The sequence below is a fragment of the Leucopleurus acutus genome (genome assembly GCF_964270905.1).
Source record: "Leucopleurus acutus genome assembly, chromosome: 4".
NCBI lineage: Eukaryota > Metazoa > Chordata > Mammalia > Artiodactyla > Delphinidae > Leucopleurus > Leucopleurus acutus.
This window is the reverse complement of record NC_139146.1, coordinates 114,810,455-114,838,133: the sequence shown is the minus strand read 5'-3', so window position 1 is coordinate 114,838,133 and position 27,679 is coordinate 114,810,455. Positions and strand designations below refer to the sequence as shown.

Sequence of the window (27,679 nt, the reverse complement as noted above, 5' to 3'; positions counted from 1 at the left end):
GTGTGTGTGTAGAACATAAGCATTTTTTAGGGTCTCCAGGCTCAATCTTAATACCATTTCAATGTTAACCTATTATAATAAATACAGTAACCAGGGGTTAAAGGAATTAATAGATCGTTAACATAGTAAATTATTCAATGACTTGATAAAAAATGAACACTTTCATGGGCTTGAATTTAGTTTTAAAACTTCATTCAAATTAATAAAGATAGCAAAAAGCTACATGCCACAGATTTACTTAAATCATTCCATTTCTTTTTTCAAATTTTTTACCTAATAACTTGTAATAATCAGGTTAAGACTCATTAAATTTCTCACTTAAGGCATGATACTTAGAAAATGTTTAAAAATCTCTAGTAATCAATTCTTAAACTAGAAAACCACTGTGGGCTCTGGCCTAGATTTAAATCTTCAGCTACACACCAACTGAAGGACTTTGGCCATGTTTCTTGATTTCTCTGTGCCCAATTTCATCATCCATGAAATGGTTTTAATAAGTAAATACTAAAAAAAGCATTTTAGTACTAAATATCTGAATGTTATTATGTGTTCAATAATGTTAGCTATTTTCATTATCAATTAAACAATCGAGGCACAAAGTAAAAATGCCTCTAACTAGCTCAGTTAGCCAATGAGTTACCCAGGTAGTAGATCTTGATTTCTTAATGACAGAATCAAGCCCCTGTCTTCAAATAAACATTTTCTGCCAAAGTCTTATCATTCTATTCATCCCTGTTCCCCTGGTACAGTTAAAACCAAAAAGTATTCTATTTATCCTTCATCCCTCAGATACCACTGATTTTCTGCTCTGGTTTTTTGTCCATTCCAAGCACAGGTCCCTTGCCTGGACTACGGATTTAGAAACAGCTGGGGACTGCCTTGTTTCTTAGTTCCATGAGGACCAGACCTATGTTAATTAAGTGTGTTTTTAAAAAATCCTTAGACTCTTAAAATGGGGCTTATAAAAGATTGATTTAACCCCAGAGGGGAGAGGTAGGGGAATGAAATAGGGAGATGGTTAGAAGGTAAAGCCCTGAAGAGAAGAGTTAGTTTGTTAAGGTGATACCAAATAAAGTGATTAACAGGTAATATTGGTAGAAAAATCCAAGAGACAATCCAGATAAGTTGCTATTATCTGAGTCCAAAAATGAATAATAAACCTGACCAACTTAAGTTTATACCAGGAATGCAAGGATAGTTCAGTATTAGAAAAACCTTAAGTATCTTTCTCCACTTTAATAAAAGGGAAAAAAACCCCATATGATTGTCTATCTCAGTAAACTGAATACAGAAGGGAAATTTCCAGGTCAAACACATACAAACACACGCACGTGCACACACACATACACCACTATAAATGGACACACACACACACACACACACACACACACATACACCACTATAAACAGGGAAATAGTAGACACCATCCCTTTAAAATCAGGAACAATATAAGAAAGCCCACTATCAACATTCCCATTGACCCATGTACTTGAGTGCCTCACAAGGACAATTAAAAAAAGAAAAACAAATTAAGCGAAATAATTGGAAGAAACAATATGATATCATTATTTGCAAATGATAGGATTACCTACATTGAAATCCCACTGCCCCAAATAATAGTAAACAAATTATAAGAAATATAGTATATATAGTGCAATTCATATTTCTGCAAAAATTTAAACATGATTTTTCTAGAAAGCATACATTTAAAAGTATGAAAGGAAGAAAGCGAGGGAAATAAATTAAATATTCTAGGGTAGGTGTATTAGGAGGAAGAGAAGTGCAATGAAAAATGGGGGATAAAGAAGGAAAACATTAAAATTTTTTCATTAAAGAGGAGCCTAGTAAGGACTCATGGAAATAGCATGCAATGGAAAGAAGAGCACAATCAGATAAACTCTGTGTTCTGAGGTCCTTAAATTAAAAAGAGACTGGGAAGCATGACATCAGCTTTGCTTTCTGAAACAAATACCTTCAATGTTCTTGGTATTCTTTTTAAATTTTTATTGAAATATAGTTGATTTACAATGTTGTGTAAGTTTCAGGTGTACAGCAAAGTGATTCAGATATATATATATGAATATATAATTTTTTTTACATTCTCTTCCATTATAGGTCATTACAAGATATTGAGTATAGTTTCCTGTGCTACACCGTAGGTCCTTGTTGGTTATCTATTTTATATATAGTAGTGTGTATATGTTAATCCCAAACTCCTAATTTATCTCTCCCCCACCTTTGGCAACCATCAGTTTGTTATCTATGTCTGTGAGTCTATTTCTGTTTGTAAATAAGTTCATTTGCGTCTTTTTTTTAGATTCCACAAAAATATAAGTGATATCATGTGATATTTCTCTTTCTCTGTCTGACTTACTTCACTCAGTATGACAATCTCTAGGACCATCCATGTTGCTACAAATGGTTTTATTCCATGTTTTTTTTATGGCTGAGTAATATTCCACTGTGTGTGTGTGTGTATGTATGTGTATATATATATATACCACATCTTCTTTATCCATTCATCTGTCAACAGACATTTAGGTTGCTTCAATGTCTTGGCTATTGTAAATAGTGCTGCTATAAACATTGGGGTATATGTATCTTTTCGAATGATGTTTTTCTCTGGATATATGCCCAGGAGTGGAACTGCAAGATTATATGGTAGCTCTATTTTCAGTTTTTTAAGGAACCTCCATACTTTTCTCCATAGTGGCTGTACCAATTTACATTCCCACCAACAATGTAGGAGGGTTTTTTTCCCCACACCCTCTTCAGCATTTATTATTTGTAGACTTTTTGATGTTGTCCATTCTGACCAGTGTGAGGTGATACCTCATTGTAGTTCTGATTTGCATTTCTCTAATAATTAGTGATCTTTTCATGTACCTCCTGGTCATCTGTATGTCTTCTTTGGATAAATGTCTTTTTAGATCTTCTTCCCATGTTTTGATTGGGTTGTTTGGTTTTGATATTGAGCTGTATGAGCTGTTTATTTTGGAGATTAATCCCTTGTCAGTCACAGTGTTTGCAAATATTTTCTCCCACTCTGTAGGCTGGCTTTTTTTGTTTGTTTATGATTTCCTTTGCTGTGCAAAAGCTTTTAAGTTTAGTTAGGGCCAGTTTGTTTATTTTTGTTTTTCTTTCCATTACTCTAGGAGACAAATCCAAAAAGATATTGCTGTGATTTATGTCAAAGTGTGTTCTGCCTATGTTTTCCTCTAAGAATTTTATAGTATTCAGTCTTACAGTTAGGTCTTTAATCCATTTTGAGTTTTTTTGTGTGTATGGTGTTAGAAAATGTTCTAATTTCATTATTTTACATGTAGCTGTCCAGTTTTCCCAGCATACTTATTGAAGAGACTGTTTTTTCTTCATTGCCTCCTTTGTCATAGATTAATTGACCATAGGTGCGTGGGTTTATCTCTGGGCTTTTGACCCTGTTCCATTGATCTATATTTCTGTTTTTGTGCCAGTACCATACTATTTTTATTACTGTAGCAATGTAGTATAGTCTGAAGTCAGGGAGCCTGATTCCTCCAGCTCTGTTTTTTTTTTTTTTTTCTCAAGATTGCTTTGGCTATTTGGGGTCTTTTGTATTTCTACACAAATTTTAAAATTTTTGGTTCTAGTTTTGTGAAAAATGCTATTGACTGTTTGACAGGGATTGTGCTGAATCTCTAGATTGCCTTGGGTAGTATAATCACTTTGACAATACTGGTTCTTCCAATCCAAGAACATGGTGTATCTTTCTATTTTTTTGTATCATCTTTGATGTCTTTCATTAGCATCTTATCGTTTCAGAGGACAGGTCTTTTGCCTCCTGAGGTAGGTTTATTCCTAGGTATTTTATTCTTTTTGATGCAATGGTAAATAGGATTGTTTCCTTAATTTCTCTTTCTGAACTTTTATTGTTAGTGTATAGAAATGCAACAGATTTCTGTATATTAATTTTGCATCCTGCAATTTTACTGAATTCATTGATGAGCTCTAGTAGTTTTCTGGTAGAGTCTTTAGGATTTTCTATGTATAGTATCACGTCATCTGCAAACAGTGAGTTTTACTTCCTCTTCTTTTCCAATTTGGACTCCTTTTATTTCTTTTTCTTCTCTGATTGCTGTGGCTAAGACTCCCAAAACTATGCTGAATAAAAGTGGAGAGAGAGTAGACAGCCATGTCTTGTTCATAATCTTAGAGGAAATGCTTTCAGCTTTTCACTATTAAGTATGATGTTAGCTGTGAGCTTGTCATATACGGCCTTTACCATGTTGAGGTAGGTTCCCTCTATGCCCACTTTCTAGAGAGTTTTTATCATAAATGGATGTTGAATTTTATCAGAAGCTTTTTCTGCATCTATTGAGATGATCATATGGCTTTCATTCTTCAGTTTGTTAATGTGGTGTATCACACTGATTGATTTGCAGATATTGAACAATCATCACTTCTCTGAGGACAAAGAAATGCCAAGAAGAATCCTAACAAACAGGCCTTGCTAAGTTTCCCCCAGTTTACTATAATTACCTCATACTCCTTAACCTGTCATATTCCTTGATAACTGTCCACTTTTCATCAAACCTAGTATAAAATACTCAGGTCTGTTTCTTTAGGTCTTTATTTCCTCTTGAAGGATCCTGTATCATGTAAAACTTATATTAAATACATTTTTATCCTTTTCTCCTGCTAATGTGTTTGTGAATTCAATTTTCAGATGCATCCAGGGACCCTAAATGGGTCGAAGAAATTTTTCCCTTCCCTACAGCTCTCAGAACCAGGAATATCTACACTTTTTGTCAATGGTTTTGTTGCTCCAGGTCGACATAATGAATTATGTAATGTAAATATTTACCTCTTTGCATTATCTTCCCAAATCTGGCATACCTTTTGGGCACTAAGCTCAACCTCAGCTTCACTGCATTTCTTCCACCTTTACTTTTTCTTCTCTACCTTTTAAAGTCTTGTTGCTATGAGATATTCCTATTTCCCTTGTAAACTCATATTCATACCTCATATTCTTTTATAGAGATGCATATTTAGATGCTGATAGAAAGAGGAAGGAATGGAATGAGGAAGGGACAGGAGGAAAGAGACATTTTGAAAGCTGTTTCACAGATGTATGATCAGGCAGCACGGTACTAGAGAATGAAGAAAGTTGAGATTGAGCAATCAGGTAAGACATTGCAATAAAAGTCAATCTGAAGAAAAATTGGATTAGCAACGTGTAAGTAGAGTGAAAAATGTATGAACGTAGGAGCAAATCTGAACAAAGGAGTCAACAGAAATCCATTGTTAATTGCCTTTTAGAATTGCTCACAAGTAGACTTTGAAGATATTGTAAAATATAACGCCTATAAAGTTTTTTTAAAAATGGTATTACCGGCATTAAAAAATGGAATTTTTTTATGGGGAGTGGATCTGTAAGGGAACAATAATGAGACTTTTTTACTATTTTGTTATTGGTTTGACAACACAGTATTAAAACAAACATGGAGTTAAAAACCCAAGAAAGAAATCAGGATTGGAGATCTGACACAGGAAAACTGGAAACGTAAAAGTGGTTGATATATGAAAATAGCGGAGTATTAAAAAGGGTGAAAAAAAACAAAGAACTGTCCTTTGGGAGAGATCCAAATTATTGAGAAGGAAGAAGATACAGCAAAGATAGTGGACAACAGCAAATAGAAGAAAATGGGAGGTTAAAGGTAATAAAATTCAAAGGGAACATTTCAAGAGATGGATAATTCCAAATTGCTGTTAAAGGCATTAGTAGACATCAACCAAGCAAAGTGAATCTGAGAAGAAATCCTTGAATTTGCCTACAAAGGGACTATGAATGAGTATTGAATGAATCAACACAATTTAAATCAAAAGCTAAATTAAGAACACAAAAGAAACAAATCTAAATAATATTCTGAAGAAAAGGACTATAACGTTTTTAAACATGTGAATTTCATTTGCTTTTGATTAATCATTAGCTGAACTGTTATCAATATTGGATTTTGTCTACATAGTTTTCTCTGTGACTATTTTTAGATTTATTTTAAGCTCAAATAGGCTAAGATCTATAAATGTGGCAATGTTAACAACTTGCCAAATACAAAAATAATCAATTCATCTAAGCAATGGGTCCATTTACTCTCGGAGGCAGAATTAATTGCACTTATGAGCACGTTCATATAAGTACTCAACTAAAGAATAATATGGATACACCTGTAGACAGACAGACAGACAGATAGATAGGTAGATAGATACAGATAATATGATGTTCCTTGGAAATATCAACACCATCTGTAATTGCTTGCCTGTTGGAGAGAAAGGGAGGGAGGGAGAGAGAAAAAGAAGGAAAAAAAGGGTGAAAGAGAGGCAGAGGGAAGGAGGGAGGAAAGGAGGAAAAATTCAGTGTGTAATCTCAGTAATGTTACAATATCCAACTAGTTGAGAGTGAGCATTTACCAGTACCATATATTGCAGACTCAGAAGTGGAGCTAAACCTCAAGAATCCAGGGACTTGTAATTATTATAAAGACCAACAAGCTCAGAGTCAAGGACCCTAACCTCGAAAGTCATGAAGTTGGTTTATTGAATACAACATCCCTTGAGGCAAAATAGATAGGCGGTCAACAAAGGTACTACTCAATCTGTATCACAACAAGAAATCAAAGTTAATTATCTGAGGTTGAAGGCAGCCATCACAATAGAAAGTCAGGATGTGTTGCCCAGTATCTCTACCTGATCCAGTTCTCAGACTAGGAACCTGCTGACTAAAGAAGTTACCCTGTGCTAGAGGAATAGACCTGTAACACTATATCAATTATCCATTGCAATGATTCCCTCTGTTCTTCCCCCAAGGGATCTTTAACCATTTACTTAAATGAGCAGGCACTAAGGAAAGGAGAATAGCCAGATAGTTGATGGAGTATTGGGTGCAGGGTCATAGCTGAGATTGGTATCTGGAGATCCAAAGCAACACCATGGTCCCACTATTAGAGTGAAGGCATAGGAAGGTAAGATAACACATGGAATCCTGGCCAAGGGTTGGTTTATAATAGGTCCACTGTATCCATGGATCCACCCAGGGATCGTTGATCCGAATATCTGCAATGATCTTATTCCCAAATCAGGTCACATGCTAGGGTACTGGCGATTAGGATTTCAACATACCTTTGCTGGAGAACACATTTCAACCCATAAAATTCAAGGATGGCCTTAAATTACAGTAGGGAAGAAAAACTTTCCCAAATGGGCAGAACTTCAGGTGACACATCTGATCACCCACTTTTTGTAGAAGGATAAGGAAAAAGAAATGTCCCAAAGATTAGAAGAGACTCATAAGCAATGGTGAATGGACTGGCTGGCTGAGCAGGAAACTGTGAAGAAAAAAGGTGGAGACTAGGAATGTCTGAGTCACGTGGATGGACATAGGGGAATGAGTACAAGTGTGAAGATTTTTATAACACCCACCAAAAATGATGCACTAAACAACCCAAACAGACAAAAGGGCTCAGCCAGTCGATGTCAGCCAGCCTTGTCAGCAGTCTTCTCAATAATGGCATGATGGACACATGAACAATGTAGAGCAGATGAAGGTTATCCAAGGACCCAACAGCATAGACTCTCACTTACCAAGGCCAGTCTAGCTACTTCTACTTCTCCATGTCCAATTTGCCAGCAACAGAGACCAATGTTGAGCCCCTCGTAGGTCATTATTCCTCAAGGAGAACAATGGACTCAATTTGACTACACTGGGTCCTTTTTATAAACCAAGAAGGGACAACAGTTCATTCCCACAGGAATATCTACCTATTCCAGATATGAGTGTGCCTTTTCTGCCTCCTTGGTCTTAGTTGGCCCTACTATCTGGGTACTTACAAAATGCCTGATCCACAGGCATGGAATACAACACAGCATAGCACCCTAACCAGGGAACCCGCTATACAACAAAAAAGGTGTGGGAGAGAGCTCATGACCATGGGATCTTCTGGCCATATCACACAGTGCCCCATCAGAAGCTGTCAACCTGAAAGTGTTGGAATGGTCCACTTAAGGCACAGCTGAATCACCAGCTTAGAGGCAATATTGTTCAAGGATAGGGCGCCATCTTTTAGAACACTCTCACCAGGGAAAACAGCAAGTGTCTCACTGAACTACAAACTATGGCTGCCACGTGAGCACTTTGAGCGTCTTGTGCCCAGGGAACAGCAGGCAAGACAGAGAGACACTATCTTGTGAAGAGTAATTGCTGCTGATCAGCAAGAGAGATAGGACTGTTGTTACAGAATGGGGGTAGAGAGCAATAAGTGGCAAACTCGAGCGGCCCACCTAGCTACCTCTTGGTACTCCCTTATAGAGTTTTAAAGGAGAATGAGAAATGCAACAACCCCAGCCTAAGGACAGTAGGATTACCAGGGCCTCCACCATCTTATGATTGAGACTCAGAGAGGTGACAGCTGAAGGCAGAGGATTTAGGATGGTTAATGGAAGAAGGAGATGATGAGAACCACCTCTGGCCTCCAGACCAACAGCAGTGTTGGGGACTAACTTTCCTCTTCTGAGGATCCTGCCCAGGAGAAAGGCCCTTGGTGCTCTGGAAGAACTGCTCCCTGCATGCACAAAATGGATCTGTATGTCACAAGGGGCGAACTGTGGCAGGCATATGGACACATCACTCAGATACCCCTTGGAGAAAGGCCTCTCTGCCTGGCTGTGAGGAGTTGCTGAGCTGACAGCCTCCAGCTGTGAACATTTCCAGGGTCTGCCTCAGTTTCAAGCTGAGATCACACTTTTGGGGGCAGCCCTCAGGCAATGACTGGGCACAGAAGAGGTACCAGGGCCTGAACATTTCACCCAATGTGGGACTTCTTTAATGGACAGCCTTTACCCTGGAGCTTTCCACTGTGCTGGGAGAGTCTCTGTAACTTTGGCATCAAGATTCTGACCCTGCTTAGTCCTGTTTCCTCACTTTTCCTTTCACAGGTGTTACATCCCCATCAAACCTTCTGCACTCTTAACCCTCACTGTCTGCTTCCTGGAGCAGCTAGTCTGTGACAAGCCACAACTCCATATTTTTTGTTTAAGAGCTATAAAATGTATCAGAATAACTTTTAAAACATAAAATATTTGAAACAAAGCAAAAAGTTGAAACCATTTCACAGAAGCCAGATTTTATCTAGCAGAACATTTTAAACTTACAGAAATTCATTTAATTCACTAGCATATGGTATTCACTTTTGATCATAAAGTGAATGGAGTAAAGTCATTTTACATGAAACAAATTTTGGCCTTTTATCCAACTTCATCTTCATAAAATTAAAAGAGCATGTTATCAATTAATAGATACTTCCAACTCCTATTTTTAAAAACAAATTGAAGAAGAATACTCCAGTCACACCAGAAATAGTTGACAGTTGATAAACTGACTAGATTGGCTAGAATAAAAAAGGCTGGGGACTTGTCCAACTTTTAAAATTTAGTCCCAGATGTACCAGAGGATAAAAGGACACAAGAGCCTTCTCCTTAATCACCACAGATACCCTCTTCATTTCAGCAAAAAGGATCACAGGGATCCCTATATATTCAGCATCTGAGACTCCTGTCAAGCTCACTTTACAAGAATTCCCAAAGGCTCATCACAAAGTCTCTTGAGAAGATAGCAACAACCAAGCAGTATAATTATCAGTTCCATCAGGGCTGCCATTTATTCCATCTATGTTTCAGATTCTGTGTTTCAGTAAAATAAGGTCATTATCTCAGAAGCAGTTTTAAGAAGTGCTAATTCATCTCCTACAAAGATAAGCTGACCCAAAGTGAAGAGGCCAATGGTCTTACAAGCTCATCCAGGAAAATGTTCCACCTGAGAGATGACTCAGTTATAACTACTAACTAGATCCCAAGAACCCAATATTCAACTTCTGTGCAGTCAAAGTCTATCTCTCCATCACCCATAGAAATCAACTTAACTTCTCACTACAAATAGAAATTCTCCAGGACTTATGATAGGAGCTACCTCAGTAACCACCAGCTAAACTTATCCCATCCCTTCTTTCCAAACTTTATAGTCTCTGCCTTGTGGCTACTAAACCCAGCTGGCATGAATCTCAGGGTAAGAGAGATGAGAGATGCTGTTTACATGATAGTGAAGCAGAGATGGCTTTGAAGCAAAGCTTGAAGAAGCTAGGAGGATGCAGAGCCCACCTACCACCACCATTGCCACCACCACCAATCCAGTACATGTGGAAATGAGTGGCCTCTAGCTGGCACAACTTTAGGGGGGAAAAAAAGTCTTAGCAAGGGAATAGGTACAAGTTAAAACAAAGAGGTAGAGAGAATGATTTGTGAAGAAGAAAAATTTATCATAGAATTGAGGCAAAGTAAGTGTGTCCATCTTCATACCCTTGTTTGCCTGCTTGGCTCCTACTTATCCTTTAAAGGTAAATTTAGCAGTCATGCCTTAAGAAGAGCCTTCCCTGTTCTCCACATCCTTCAAATCTTGACTTAGTACTACTTTAGGGTGTTGCCACAACACCTATGATAGCATATGTTATCTTCCGTTGTAACTGCCTTTTTTAATTGAGATATAATTCACATACCATAAAATTCAAACTTCTAAGGTATACAATTCAATGGCTCTTAGTATAGTCACAAAGTTGTGCAGTCATCACCCATATCTAATTCCAGAACATTCTATCACCTCAGAAGGAAACTCCATACCCATCAGCAATCATTCTTCTTTCACTCTTCCTTCCAGCCCTTGGCCACCACAAATCTACTTTCTGTCCCTATGGATTTACCTATTCCTAACATTTTATATAAATGGGACTATACAATTTATACTCTTTTTGTCTGCCTTCTTTTGCTAAGCCTAATGTTTTCAAGGTTTACCCATGTTGTAGCAGGTAAGAGTACTTCACTCCTTTTTATGACTAAATAATATTCCATTTTATCTATGTACCACATTTTTTAATCCATTCATCAGTTGGTGGACATTTGGGTTGTTGCTTCTTTATGGCTACTATGAATAACGTTGCTAGGAACACTGGTTTTTAAGTGGACCTCTGCTTTCAATTCCCTTGGATATACATCTAAGAGTGGAATTATTGGGTCATATGGTAACTCTATGTTTAACTATTTGAAGAATTGCCAAACTATTTTCCATTGTATACTCCCACCAACAATGTAACTGTCTTTCATTTATCTAACCCTCAAATTTCTTGAGGTCAGGGACTAAGTCTTAGGTTCTATTGTATCCCCAGCACCTAGCATAGTGCCTAATGGCGTATGGTTGTCTATGAGTATTTGTGAAGTGAATGACTAAATAAAGGGTCAAAATAATTTTTTTCACTTTATGACTTCTTCTGGCAAAATACTTATCAAAATACTCCCTCCCAATATCTTTAACCAGACCCTTTTTATCTATGAAACTATTCTAAGTAAGTGACATAATCTTAGGTGCCAGCACTTCTTGAAACGGGTGCTCTATGATTGCTAGTGAAGGGGATTGTGATCTGCTTGGGGCTGCTCACCCACACATTAGAGAATTTAAGATAATCTGATAGTAGGATCACGTGTTTCCAAGTTGGTACCAGTTGGCGGGCAGTCACATGTTCATGCATATTTTCAAAGTGATCCTCAAGCAAATATAGGCACAGGACATATTTGGTGTCCACACTCTGCTGGCCCTGCTGCCAATAACACTACAATGGACCTGGCAGGGAAGGAAAGAGGAAACATATGGGGCCCATCCCACTACAAAGGCAGATGAGAAGATGCGCAGATGAAAAGGCTTTCCGATTCTAGCAGCTCTGTGTGGGGATTAGTCTCCCAAGACTGGCACTTAAGTAGTCTGATGACCTCCAGCTCTGGCCAGTTAAAGAGACTATCAATAGAATAAATACTCATTTTGAGCCAAACACAAAATGAACATGTACATGGATAGAATTTATACTGTAAACATGACCAACTCCTCTTGATATAAAATAGGATACATCTCTAATAAAATATGAATATACATTAATTCCTTATAAAATCTCACAAAAATCTCTATACTTCTGCTCCTGACTGATAAACATTTGATTAAAAACAGAAAGAGAAGACTCCCCTGATGTTTTATATGACACATCACATGTACACATATATTTTGCATCATTTCAATTTTCTACAAATAGAAGCCAAGTATACTTGTGTTGCATAAACTAGTGAAGTTTTATATAAATTTACTTTTGGTAAGAAGAATGGCCCCTTCAAAGATCCCCATGCCTAATCCTATTAGTATGTTACAGTACATGACAGAAGGGACTTTGCAGATGTAAAGAAGGTTATAGACCTTAAAATAGGGAGATTATCCTAGATTATCTAGATGGACCCAGTGTGATCACATGAGCCCTCAGAAGGAGAGATTTTTCTGTGGCTGGAGTCAGGGAAGACTTGCATAAGGAGAAGTCAGAGAGATTTAAAGGTTGGCAGGATCTTGACCCATTCTTGCTGGCGGGCAGCCACATGGAAAGCATGAGAAGGAATGTGGGCAGCCTACAGGAGCAAAGAGGAGTCCCCAGATTGAGGGGTGACAGGGAAATGAGACCTCAGTCCTATAATCACAAGGAAATGAATTTGGCCTGAATGAGGGTGGAAGCAGACTCATCCACAGAGTGTCCAGAAAAGAACTCAGTCCAGCCAACACCAGGATTTTAACTTTGTGATATATGTAGCAGGGAATCCAGCTGAGCCACTGTACTCTGATTTCTGACCTACAGAACTATGAATAAATACGTTTGTGTTGTGTTCAGCGACTACATTTGTGGTAATGTGTTATGACAGCAATAGAAAACTGGTATATTACTGAATGTTACTGTATTAAATGACAATATTCTAGGGTTCTGAAATACAAGAACTACTAGAACAATCAATTAAAATTGCACATTCCCAGAACCAATTCACATTCCACTACCAAATGTTATTTTTATAATAAATACATGGGAGACTTCTACTCATAATTACTGGGTATTTTTTTAAATGTTATCTAAGAATAATATACCAATTTCTAAGTAATTTTTCTCACCAACATTTAAAACTTTAGCATTCATTTTTAAAAAGTAAATAGATAATTACTTTGTCAAGTCTTTTTCAGATTGTCTTAGTTTGATACGGTTCACTTTAGGTGTACATCTCTTTCCTAACATACTTTATTAGATTCATATTTTATATAACCACATATGAGTCATATTAACAAAAGCCAGTGATCGTTTAAATAGAGTTCAATGAATCAATGTCTACAAAAATGTGAGAACATAAATGAAGCCAAAGATTTACAGGCCTCAAAAGTACAAAGAACTCTAAGGCAAAGGTCACTCATACTTTTAGTATATAAATGTGTAAAGCCAATAATACTGAGCTATGTGTAAACAGGACTTTATTGGTATGATGGCCATATTTTGGTATTTATATTTTTAAATTTGTAGCTCGCAGTTTCATGTGGCTTTATCGCAATATCACAGTTCCTCCAGTTCCTGATCTGCAGAACAAATGCTTGGAATATTCCAAGTTCTACCTGCTCCAACCAATGTTTCTAAATTAAAACAATGCCAACAAAATTGGATTTTTCCAGAGACTCTACAATATAATATAAAATCCATTTGGAACATGGACGCTTACTTTTTCTGAGTTCTTTCAGCCAACCTTGCAATCTCTATAGCTGCCTTCCTTGCTTCAAAATCTTCCCTTTTCACCACCTCTCCAGTCCCGCGGTAGCCTAGCTCCACCAACTGGCGGGCCAGGCCTTCATCCTAAAAAGAAAATCAATTGTTACATTTGTGGATTAATGAGACATCTTATTTTATCCAATGTATACTGAATAATTGTTTTAAATGAAAAATCAAATGGAATATTTAAATATGAGACAAGATCTATTAGATTGAAAAGTTAGAATTCTAACAATAGTTTTATAAACATCTGATTTGTCATCCCTTTCCCAAAGATGTAAGATGAAAAAAAAAATAATAATAACATCAAGCACTAAATTTTCTCTAAGGGATTGCAGGACAACAGTCTGTAATGTTTTTAATCAATTTATGAGAACAGCTGTAGGTAATAAAGTATCTTTAAAACAATAAAACTATAGACAATAGTATTTATACAAGAAAGACTTTTTAAAAACCAACTGCACAAAAAGAAAATTGGGTTGCTTTCAGCAAGTTCAACATTTCAGAGACTTACTTCCTTGAAGTCAATTAACTGATGACACAGAGCATTATAACTTCAAATACAAAACAAAGGGCAGATGAATTTCCTATTTGAGTAGAAAGATATTGTTTCCATGTAATGTTCGTACCAATAAAAGCAGAGAAGTAGAAACCCAAGAAGATGACAAGAAGTTTCAAACTGAAAAAAAAATAATTTCCCCACAGTCCTTTAGACCTTTTATATTTCAGTTACTTTAAGAACTGTCACACACATTTTTGTCACTTGCATAGCATATTCAGAAAAGAACAGCATTTCCCCAAAACTTGAATAGGTGACATTTTACTTGAAGTTACTAATATAAAGGCTTATGTATTACATAAAAATATGTACATTAACATATTACATTATCCTTACATTAAACATGAAATGTCTGAAATACAGAGAAAACAGCATATATTTTATTGTTACAGACCCTTACTTACTACATCACTGCTGAATGCAAGAACTGTCTAACAGAATTAAATAAGAAAACTTAAGATTCGTGGTTAATAATCTATACAACCCATGGTGGCTATTTTAAAGTTCCAACTATTCTAACAAAAAAAAATTAGACACCATCAACCTAGAAAACTTTGCTACTTTGCTTTGCTAAACACTAAAAGCAAATTGCTGAACTCTGTGTAGCAATATGGATACATTTGCCAAGTTAAGGCAAAGCACCAGGCTTTGCACAAGGGCGCTTTGCCTTCTTTCTGACTTGTTCCCCTGCTCACTCTACTTGCTATCCCAGGTTGCTTTAGTGCGAACAACAAAACTGAGCAAATGCCTCCACCTAGTGGAGTTAATATTTAAATGAAAAAGCGATGCAGATTTCGGGTTTGATTTACAAAAGTGGAATGATTTTCTTAAATACATTACTTAAAGTGAGCTTACAGGAAGAACTCGCAGTGAGCTCTGCTGAGACTGTGGGGTTCTTCTAGTGGAATATAAGTTGCTTGTGGTCAACAGAGTATTTTACATAATAAAGGCCATTAAAAATTTCCTGTACTAACTTTGTATATGGAATGAATTATGCATTCCTGTGTGCCTTACCTGAGCCACACAGAATCATTTGGATAGTTCTGCACTCACTGACACTCATGTATATTGCAACAAATGACAAGATCAGGTACAAAGTTGAAGCTGTTGCCCCACTTAACCATTACCATGTTTTAACTGGTGGAATTACAAGCCATCTCTCTACTGTAAATGGTCAATAATCTTTAAAGAATTATCTTTAAAGAAACTGAGAAATAAAATACTTTTATTTATTCACGTATTTAGCATTTCTGGTGATTTTCATTCCTTTGTGTAGACCTACGTTTCCTACTAATATATGATTTTCCTTCTACCTAAAAAACTTTAACAATTCTTATAGTAAAGGTCTGCTAACAACAAAAGTATTGTGGCTTCTGTTTTACTGAAAAAAATATTGATTTCACCTTAATTTTTTTCTTCCAGTTCTATTGAGATATAATTGACTTATAGACATCACGAAATAATTACCTTAGTAAGTTTAGTGAACGTCTATCATCTCATATAGATACAAAATTAAAGAAATAGAAAAATATATTTTTTTCCCTTGGGATGAGAACTCTTAGGATTTACTTTCATATATAACATAAAGCAGTGTTAATTATATTTATCATGCTGTATATTAGATCCCTAGTACTTATTTCTCTTATAATTGGCAGTTCAATACCTTTTCACTGCCTTCATTCAATTCCCCCTCCCTCCACACCCCAACCTCTGGTAACCACAAATCTGATGTTTTTCTATGAGTATGTTTGTTTGTTTGTTTTTGAAGTATAATTGACCTACAACACTAAGTTAGGTCCTATCACACAACATAGTGATTCAATATTTCTATACATTGCAAGATGATCACCGTGATATCTAGTTAACAAATATGTCACCATACAAAGATATTACATAGTTATTGACTATATTCCCCACACTGTACATTTCATACCTGTGACTCATTTACTTCTGTGCAACTGGAAGATTGTACCTCTTACTCTCCCTCACCTATTTCTCTCCTCTCTCCAGTTCCCTCCCCTTTGGCAACCACCGGTTTGTTCTCTGTATCTCTGACTCTATTTCTGCTTTGTTATATTTGTTCATTTGTTTTGATTTTTTTGATTCTACATATAAGTGAGATCATACAGTATCTGTCTTTCTCTGTCTGACTTATTTTACTAAGCATAATGTCCTTTAGGTCCATCCATGTTTTCAGAAATGGTACGATTTCTTTCTTTTTTATGGCTGAGTAATATGCTATTGCAACCACATCTTCTTTATCCATTCATCTGTGGATGGGTCCTTAGGTTCCTTCTATATCTTGCCTACTGTAAATAGTGCTATGATGAAAACAGGGGTGCATGTCTTTTCAAATTAGTGTTTTTCATTTTCTTTGGATAAATACCCAAGAGTAGAACTGCTGGATTGTATGGTAGTTCTGGTTTTAATTTTTGAGGAATCTCCATACTCTTTTCCACAGTGGCTGAAGCAATTTACATTCCCACCAACAGTACATGAAGGTTCCCTTTTCTCCACACCCTCGCCAATACTTGTTATTTGTTATTTGTTAATAGTCATTCTGAAAATTGTGAGGTGATATCTCTTTGTGGGTTTGATTTGCATTTTCCTGATGACTAGTGATATTGAGCATCTTTTCATATACCTCTTGGCCATCTGTATATCTTCTGTGGAAAAATGTCTATTCAGATTCTCTGTCATTTCTTTAATCAGGTTGCTTGGGGGTTTTTTGATGTTGAGCTGTATGAGTTCTTTGTATATTTTGGATATTAACCCCTTCTCAGATATATCATTTGTAAATATATTCTCCCATTCAGTACGTGGCCTTTTTGTTTTGTTGATAGTTTCCTTTGTTGTGCAAAAGCTTTTTAGCTTGATGTAATCCCATTTGTTTATTTTTCCTTTTGTTTTCTTTGCCTGGGGAGAAATATCCAAAAATATATTATCTAGACCAATGTCAAAGAGCATACTGCCTATGCTTTCTTCTAGAAGTTTCATGGTTACAGGTCTTACATTGAAGTCTTTTGGTGCATGGTGTGAGAAGGTAGTCCAGTTTGACCCTTTTGCATACAGCTATCCAGTTTTCCCAACAGCATTTATTAAAGAGGTTGTCTTTTTCCCCTTGTATATTCTTGTCTGCTTTGTCAAAGATTAATTTCCCATTAAAGTGTGGGTTCATTTCTGGGCTCTCTATTCTGTTCCATTGATCTATGTGTCTGTTTTTGTGCCAGTACCATGTTTTTTGATTACCATAGTTTTGTATTATAGTTTGAAATCCAGTTTTGTTTATCAAGATTGTTTTGGATATTTGAAGTCTTCTGTGTTTCCATACAAATCTTAGAATTTGTTCTAGTTCTATGAAAAAATCCCATTGGTATTTTTATAGGGATTGCATTGAATCTGTAGATTGCCTTGGGTAGTATGGTCATTTTAACAATATTAATTCCTCCAATCCATGAGTACTGTGTATCTTTCCATCTGTTTGTGTCACCTTCACTTTTCTTCATCAGTGTCTTAAGTTTTTCCAAGTACAGGTCTTCTACCTCCTTAGTTAGATTTATTCCTAACTATTTTATTCTTTTTGATGCAATTGCAAACAGGATTGTTTTCTTAGTTTCCCTTTCTGATAGTTCATTGTTAGCATATAGAAAAGCAACAGGTTTCTGTATATTAATTTTGTATACTGCAACTTTATCAAATCCCTTGATGAGTCCTAGTAGTTTTTTGATGACATCTTTAGAATTTATTATGTATAGTATCATGTCATCTGCAAACAGGGACACTTTTCCTTTTTCCTTTCCAGTTTGGATTCCTTTTATTTCTTCTTCTTCTCTGACTGCTGTGGTTAGGATTTACAATACTATGTTGAACAAAAGTGCCACGTGTGGGCATCCTTGTCTTACTCCTGATCTTAGAGGAAACACTTTCAGCCTTCCATTGTTGAGTATGATGTTAGCTGTGGGCTTGTCATATATGGCCTTTATTATATTGAGGTATGTTTCCTTTATACCCACTTTGTTGAGAGTTTTTATCATAAATGGATATTGAATTTTGTCGATAGCTTTTACTGCATCTATCGAAATGATCATATGATTTTCCTTCATCAGTTTGTTAATATGGTGTATCACTTTGATTGATTTGTGGATATTGAGCCATCCTTGCATCTCTGGGATAAATCTCACTTGATCATGCTGTATGATCCTTTCCATATAGTGTTGACTTTAGTTTGCTAATATTTTGTTGAGAATTTTTGAGGCTATTGGGCTGTAATTTTCTTTTTTGGTCTGATTTTGTCTGGTTTTGGTATCTGGGTGATGCTGGCTTTGTAGAATGGGTTTGGAAGCATTACTTCTGCCTTAATTTTTTGAAGTGTTTGAAAGGTATAGGTGCTAACTCTTCTCTAAATATTTAGTAGAATTCACCTGAGAAGCCATCTGGTCCTGGGCTTTTGTTTGTTGGGAGTTTGTTTATTACTGATTCAATTTCATTACTGGTAATTGGTCTGTTCATATTTTCTATTTCTTCCTGGTTCAGTTTTAGGACATTGTACATTTCTAGGAATTTGTCCACTTCTTCTAGGTTGTCCATTTTATTGGCATATAGGTGTTCATAGTAGTCTCTTATGATTCTTTGTATTTTTGTGGTGTCAGTTGTAACTTCTCCTTTTTCATTTCTGATTTTATTTGTTTGGGCCCTCTCTCTTTTTTCTTTGATGAGGCTGGCTAAAGGTTTATCAACTATGTTTATCTTTTCAAAGAAACAGCTCCTAGCTTCAATGATCTTTTCTATTGTTTTTTTAGTCTCTACATCATTTATTTCTGCTCTGATCTTTATGATTTCTTTCTGTTTTCTCACTTTGGGTTATGTTTGTTCTTCTTTTTCTAGTTCCTTTAGGTGTAAGGTTTGGTTGTTTATTTGAGATTTTTCTTGTCTCTTGAAAACCTTCTTTCATTATACACTTCCCTCTTAGACCTGATTTTGCTTCATCCCCTAGATTTTGGATTGTTGGGTTTTCTTTTTCATTTTCCTCCAGGAATTTTTTAAAATTTTCTCTTTGATTTCTTCAGTGATTTCACCTTAATTTTTGAAAGACATTTTTGCTGGATTAGTGTTCCAGGCTGACTTTTTACCTTTCAGCACTTTAGAGATGTCATCCTATTGTCCCATGACTTGTATTTTTTCTGATGAGAAGTTCAATCTTTTCTGTCTGAACTCATCGTTGCATTCCTATGATAAATCACACTACTTAGGAGTAGTATTTAGTAGTCTCTGATCTATTATTTCTTAATATAGTCCTAGATTCATTTTTCACTTCTTTTCCTCCAGTTCATAAGTAAAATTAGTCTTTAGCTTTCCATTTTGTGCTATTCTTCTCTAGATTGATGTCAGGGTTACACAAGTCCTATAAAATGGTTTAAGAAAATTACATGCTTTTCTTTTCATTAATTTTTAATTATATAAGTCAGACATAAATACATTCTCCTTGTGAAAAAATTAACATGTGGCAGATGTAGTGAATTTGTATTCTGTCAACTTAGCTAAGCTGGAGCTTTGTTTCCATAATTTTTCTTCCTTAGATAGTTACAGGTTAGATTGGGCCACAAAGAGACATTTGTAATAGATTTGGAAGACAGAAAAGGAGAAGCCATATTGTTCTAGCTCTTATAGAAGCTTCTCCTGTACCTCCTCCAACTCCTGGGCCAAGTGCATGAGTATGTTAAGCTCTGTGACTAAAGGTGCCAGCTTCTTCTGCAGATCTCTTCTACCATCAAAGTTGGAGGTGTGAAAGAGGTGAGGGCCTGATCCAAGTTCCAGTTTGTCCTTATGAATTCTAGCTCATCCTTGCAGGTCTGTTTGCCCTTGTTTCCCATAATTCTCATGTACGTTTCCTTCTTGGCTGTCTGTGCTAATGACTTCAGGTTCCAGCACCAGACACCAAAGAAACAGCCTTTCATTGACCATTTAAACAGTTCTCATAATTGTGTAGGGGCAAATCTCTATAAAAAAGTAAATACATGTGACACACATATATCTATATCTACATATATATGTATGTGTGTGTGTTCTGCTTCTCTGACTGAACCCTGAATGAGTCACAATTAGCTATTGGCAATGGTTCCAGAGGAATAGAAATTTAAGGGTGGGTTCTCTGAGTTGGTTCTGGGTTACCTAGAATTGGTTCTCTGATCTTATTAAAAGTATTACAAGCCCTGTTTACACTAGAAAAGATTATACTGTAGTCAGTGAAATGCAGAGGCCAAGTTACTTATCACCTTTAAAGACATGCAATGAAAACAGAGCTTTAGGTAACGAAGTGTTTGCTGCCAGAGGGCAATTTAGTGGCAATAAGAAACATAATGGTATTGGTTGCTTCCAAGTGTGTTGAAGGCCTTGGGAAAAGAAAATGAGAAGCTCACGGTTTGGGGATTAGCCAGCCATTTGGTGGCAGTTTAGTTACACAGGACTACCCACATTATGAAAGGGGAAAATATTTGACATAGTTTCATGATTTTTAAAAGCTTTTTTCCATAAAGATATTATGCCATATATATACAACTTTTCAAATAATTATTATTTTTTAGTATCCATATAAGAATTACCTGTTTGTTAAATTTGCTCATTTTTCTATTGGATTTTATTTGCTATTGATTTATAAAGCTATATTCTATACAGCAAGTCCTTGTTGAGTATACATTTTACAAATATTTATTCTCATCTAGTTGCTTATCTTTTGATTTATATTTTGTCATACAGAGTTTAAAAATTTTGGCAAGGAAATTGTATATGAAACCTTAATAAAATACACAGAAAAACTGCATCAGTGCATTTAATAGAGAAAAGAAAGCTTGAAAATAAACAGCTAACCATTTAACTAGAGAAAGAATAACAAAATACACCAAAATGATATAGAAGGAAAGAATAAAAACAACTGAATGAACTGTTCATTTCATTATGAAACTGAATAAAATAGAAATTAAAATATACAAATCCAGTCAGCTTTAATTGTCTAATGAAAGCCAAGAGCTTATTCTGTTTTGTTTAATTGAAGTATAGTTGATTTCAAGAGCTTCCTCTTTGTTTGTTTTTTTTTTAATATTTACTTATTTATTTATTTGGCTGCACTGGGCCTTAGTTGCGGCACACAGGATCTTCAGTGCAGTACATGGGATCTTTAGTTGCGGCATGCGGGATCTTTAGGTGTGGCATGCGGGATGTTTAGTTGTGGCATGTCGATCTAGTTCCTTGACCAGGGATCAAACCCAGGCCCTCTGCACTGGGAGCGCAAAGTCTTAGTCACTGGACCACCAGGGAAGTCCCTCAAGAGCTTATTCTTTTAAAAGACCAATAAAATAGGTAACATTTGGCAAGATTTATGGTGGAAAAGAAGGAATACACAAACAATTTTAGAAATCAGAAAAGAGCCATAACAACAGATAAAAGAAAACTACATACAAGTTTATAGTAATAATTTGAAAATCTGTGTAAAAATATATGAAGCATTTGCTCAAGTTATGAATTCAGAAGAGATCTGTAGGTGGTTTTATGAGTCCTTGATTTTTCCCAAAAAATGTCTTCATTTTGCATTCCCATTTGAATATTAGTTTATTTAGTCAGAGTCCAGGCAGGAAATAGATGATGTATTTAAATGGAGTAACTGAAGGAAACTGAATGGCTGAGTTAATTTACAAAGGTATTCACCAGGTTAAGAGAAATCCAAGTGGGACAATGAAATACCCTGCAGCTAGCAACAGCAGTAAGCTACTGTACTAGTAGCCATTAACCTATGCAAATGAGAAGGGGAGGGAGCAACTAATAGGACACAGGGAGATGGCTGTAGGACAGTGTTATCAGACCCTGAGTTTTGGCTTGGTGGAAGAAAATATCGACTGCTAACCTGCAGCATAGTATGGAAGGAGTCTGAAAAACAATGCCCAGCCTCCTGGCTTCTAATTTCTTACTGGTGCCTCTTATTGGCTGAACCCAACTGGCCAAATGTAAAGAGAGTCCAGTTGAAGTAGTCAACAGAAATCAACCTCTTGGGGCACACAGCACAGAGCACGTTGGGGTAGGATAGAACTCAAGGTAAGACAGAATCTCAGGGGCCAAACAGGGACAGAATATAGCCAGGGACAGAATTCTAGGCTCAAAGTAAAATTTCCTAAGAAGTTTAAAGATATTACTCCATTTTCTTCTAGCAATCACTATTAGGAATGCAAAGTCTAGGATCAAGCTGATTCCCATTTACAGGTTATTTGTTGACACTGTGAATTATTTTTAAAATTGTGGTAAAATATACATGACATAAAACTAACCATTTTAAGTGTATGGTACAGTGGTATTAAATACATTTATGTTATTGTGACATTATCATCACTACCATCTGTCACCACAACTCTTTTTATCTTACAAAACTGAAACTATGTGCCAGTTAAACAATAGCTCCCCATCTTCCCTTCCCCCAAGACCCTGGCAATGACCATTCTACTTTCTGTCTCCGTGAATTTGACTACCCTAGGCACCTCATATAAGTGGAATTACACAGTGTTTGTCTTTTTGTGGCTACTTATTTTGCTTAGAATAATGTCCTCAAGACTTCCATGTTGTAGCATGTTTCAGAATTTCCTTCATTTTAAAGGCTTAATAATATTCCATTGTAGATATATACCACATTCTGTTTATGCATTCATCCATCAGTAGACACTTGAGTTGCTTCTACCTTTGGCAATTGTGAATAATGCTACTATCAACATGAGTATACAAATATCTGTTCAAGTTCCTGCTTTCAATTCTTTTGGCTACATAGTATCCAGAAATGGAATCTCTAGATCATATGGTAATTTTCTTTCTAATTTTTTGAGGAGCTGCCATACGATTTCCACAATGGCTGCACCTTTTTACATCCCCACCAGCAGTGTACAGTGTTCCAGTCTCTCCACATCCTCACCAACACTTGTCATTTTCTACTTTTTTTTGATAATAGCTATCCTAATAGGTGTGAAGTGATATGCCATTGTGGTGTTGACTTGCATTTCCCTAATGATTAATGATGTTGACACCTTTTTATGTGCTTATTGGTCATTTGCATACATTCTTTGGAGAAACATCTTTTCAAGTTCTTTGCCCAATTTTTAATTGGATTATTTGCTTTTGTGTTGTTCAACTGTAGTTTTCTCCGTATTCTGGATATTAACCCCTATTAGATATATAATTTGCAAATATTTCCTCCCATTCTATGGGTTGCCTTTTGACTCTATTGATGGTGTCTTTCAATACACATAAGTTTTTAATTTTGATGTCATGTAATTTGAATTATTTTTGAACTATCATTTTATTCTCAGAGTCCTGTAATTCTACCGCTATCTGCCAAGGTGTGGATCTTTTTCATTCATCCTACTAAGCAAGTGATTGTAAGATGGGCACTTACAATCTTGCACTTATCTCCAACACAGAGAATTTTTGTTGTTGTTGTTATTTCATTGATTATTTTATCCCCCTCATTTTCTGTACAATTTCTTTCTGGCATATCTATTAGATAAATATTGAGCCTCCTGGAATTATTTGTTCATACTTTCCTTCATATAATTCTTATTTTCCTCATTTTTTTCTTACTGCATTCTGGGTAATTACATCAACTTTAACTTCCAGATCATTAAATTGTCCTTTAAAAGTGACATTCTCCTTCCATTAATTACCTCTTTTAAAAATGTCATCAAGTTTTTAATTTCTAAGAATTCTTTCTTGCTCTCTGATTGCTCCCTTTTCATACCAGTCTATTATTTTGCTTACAGACTTCATATTATACATATTAAAATGCCTGTAAGGTAGAAAATTGGAATTTATTTAAAGTTGCCTCAGGGTTTTGAGTGACATTACTTGTTCTCCTCTATTTATCTTAGGCCCTCTCTTTCATGCTCCTGTGTTCCCTCAAACATCTCGGAATACATAGTTATGAATAGAGAACTGGGTAATTAGCAAAGTCATTAGCATGGATTCCCTCTATAGTCGTACAGATCTGATTCCCTAACTGGTTTCTCCTCTGAATAGATGAACTGAGGAAGTTATGTGTAAAAGAGCAGAGTATAGCAATGTACAGACTCCACTTGAGGATGCGGACATGAAGAAGGAAGGCGGTCTGGGGTAAATCCCACCCTCTCCAACCTAATTACCAAAATAAGAAGGACTTGGTAATAAGTGTAACTCTCTCCAGATTATCTTCTCCTCTCCAACATCTATTCTGGACTTCTAGCACTATCTAGCTACTTCACACTTAGTTTTGATTATCTCTCAAGCCCCTTTACCTGCTCCAGGACTCCTTGCTAGGCACTTTTTTTAGAGAGCAGTTCTCTCATTTACCCTTGGGTTAAACATTGTAGGTATATGCTGGGGATAGGATACACCTCTGGCTTAGCTAATGCAGAATTAACTTCTTTAATCAATTATAGGTTCTCTCTTGCTCTTTGTATTATTGTTACCTCTAACTTTTCTCTAAATCTGCTTTACCTTCCCAACACTGTTCTTATTTATTAATTTTGGGCTATGGTTTTCTCTATCTTGTCAATCTCTAACTTATCAGAAATAAGCACAATTTCTGATCCTGTAGAGTAGCATCCTTTCATGTCTCCTAGTGCTATTATAGATTTATTCTATTTCATATTTACAAGGAAAATGGATAGACAGATGACGGGTAGGAAGGAAAGGAAGGAGGGAGGAAGGGGGGAGGGTGAGAGGGAGGGAAGGAAGGAAGCAAGCAAGGAAGGAAGGAAGCACGCTTGATTATATCCAGGGCTCTACAATCCACAGTGTCTACTTCAGCCACAACTTCTTCTTTTTTTAATATACCTAAAAAGCTTCAGAAAAACTCTCTTGCCTCTAGTTGTAAAACAATCCAATCCATCCTTCCAATGGAAGACTGAATGATTAAACCAGAAAGTGTCCATTGGATTTAGTGACACATCCCTCACTTGTGACCATGGCAAGAACAATTTCTATTGAATGTGAAGATGGGAGCCAGCTAGCGGTGGGTTGAAAAACGGAAGACGGAGGAAATGAAGATTAAGGATTTTACAATTCATTCAAAAAGGATAACTGTAAAAAAGGAAGAAAAGACAGATATGGAGGGGAGAATGGGAGATACCTCATTGAGCACAGAAGGGACTGTTGGAATTAAAGGTGAGAGGAGCTAATCAATAGAGGTAGTTCCCTTAATATATGAAAGGAAAGGGTAGAGAATGCAAGTGACCATCATCAATCAAGCCTATTAGTTGTAAACAGCAGGGTTTACTGTAACCAGTCCAAGCATAAAAAGGAATTATTAAAATACAGTAGCTCAAAAGATCCCTGGGAAAGTGAAATTTGAAGCCTACACAGCCAGAAACAATACTCTAAGCCATACAAACTATTTCAGCAAATATCCCTCACTGCCACCACTGAAAACATATACTGCAACTCACCATGTTGACCTAGGACATTACACGCCTGAATTTCTGCCACTGCATCAACTGAAAGTCAAGAGCCTCAACCACCTCATTCAATACAAAATGGATTCTACATGGTGCTTTCTTCCTCACGTCACTCTTTTCCTATACAGCAGTCTCATGTAGGTGTATATGATTAGCAGTGCCTAAGTCACACAAGGATACACTAGCAGCAAGGAAAACTGAGAAGATGAATTTCTGCCTCTACCTTAGGGAGGTGGGACTCAGAGTTGGGAAAATTCCCAAAACATTATAATGATAATGGGTGTTCAAATGCCAGATTCAGTATATTCAGATAGGCACCATGCATGGTAGACACCATTAACACAGGTGGGAAGGAAGAGAGGATGGGCAGAAATTAAGGTGGTTTTATAAGTTTCATGGTAGAAAACTGAAGAGGGTTCCAGCCTGATTGACTCTTTTTGTTGACTTGGAAGATGAAGTCATCCACTAAGAGCCTGAAGAGAGGAAAGAAAGTTTGAAAAACAAGCTGGGGGTGGGGGGCGGTGGAATCAAGGAAGAGCAATAGGCAATTCACAAAAGAAACACTAATGGCCAGGAAAAATTTAAAAGATGGTCAACCTCACTAGTAATCAGAGAAATTAAAGTTAAAACAACGAGTTTTTTTTCACATATGATTTGACAAAAAATAAAAGGGTCGACAATATCAAGTGCTGGTGACTGTCTGAGAGAAAAGGTGTCTCATACATGCTGGTGGGAGAGTAAATGACTACTCTGGAGGGCACTTTGACCATGTTTATTATGACCCATCAATTCTACTTTTTGATTCATTTACAACTGCACACAAAGAGGATGTACAAAAGACGCTCATTTCACTGTTGTTTGAGATATTGCAATAAGGAAAATGAACTTCCAAAGGACCAACCTAAGTAAACAGTGGATTCAATGTAGCAACTTATAAAGAATAGGAAGACCTATATAGAGTGACATTAAATGGCCTCCAAGATTTAATGTCGATTTTTTTTGTTACAGAAAGATATAAATATTACCTTTTGTGTGGAAAATATAAATGAAGAATAATATATATATTTACATATAATGAAAATATTTATGTAGTATAATACTGAAGCCCATGTGCCCTGGAGCCCATGCTCTGCAACAGGAGAAGCCACGGCAATGAGAAGCCCCCACCCTCCGCAACTAGAGGAAGCCCGTGTGCAGCAACGAAGACCCAACACAGCCAGAAATAAATAAATAAATAAAATTTATTTTAAAAATATATATTTTTGAAGACTACTCAGATGTATGCAAGAAGAAGAAAGATACTGGGGTAAACTTCAGCCCTTGTTGCTGCAGCTTGACTCAGAACCACACAAATACCATCTCCTACCTCTGCCACCTAGTCTAGATTCTCCTCACCCTCAACTAAAACCTCTGCTGGTCTTGGTAGCATATCAAGTGGTGTGAGCCAGACCCTCATTCCTGAGGGCTCTGAAGCCCTTTTCAAGTCTGGGTTGCTGCCCTTGTACATTTACCACCACAACTGAGAGAGAGATTACCAAGAGGCATCCAAGTGAGTCACCAGAATTCCAAACACATTCTTTCATGACTGATTTTATAAGTCCTAACTTTTCCTGACAGTAAAGCTCAATTATGCTTGCCGAGATGGTGACTCTCTTCTTGCCTCCTGATTCCTAGACAAGGAGCCTGAAGATTCCAGGCAAGAGTTATAACCTCTAATTCAACTGACTCTCACCAAGTCACCTGATGGCATGTTTCCCCCATTTAGTACCAGGACAATTAACCCGCAGAGCCCCCAGTGAGGAAAGAAAGTCCAGATTCTTTAGGTTAGGTGCTTTAACCTCTTAGTTCCCAGAAAAAGGGAACAAAGCTCAGTGCAAAGATCTTGGATGCTAAGTATATGCTGTATCATGGTGGACGGCACCCATTCTCTGAAACTATCATCACCAAATTGGCACTTATTTATGCTTTTAGCAACC

The 27,679-nt window shown here is 36.5% G+C and overlaps 1 protein-coding gene across 2 annotated transcripts in view; it reads right to left on the bottom strand.

The window, feature by feature from the left end:
- The window catches only part of CFAP299 (cilia and flagella associated protein 299), a gene marked incomplete at both ends in the record, with an annotated part of 616,738 nt that overhangs the window by 584,918 nt on the left and 4,141 nt on the right, over positions 1-27,679 (bottom strand). For both annotated transcript variants that reach the window (XM_082837623.1, XM_082837624.1), the window contains one exon: positions 13,639-13,769. In XM_082837623.1, the coding sequence (XP_082693749.1) occupies positions 13,639-13,769 (131 nt within the window). The remainder of the gene's footprint in view (positions 1-13,638; positions 13,770-27,679) is intronic.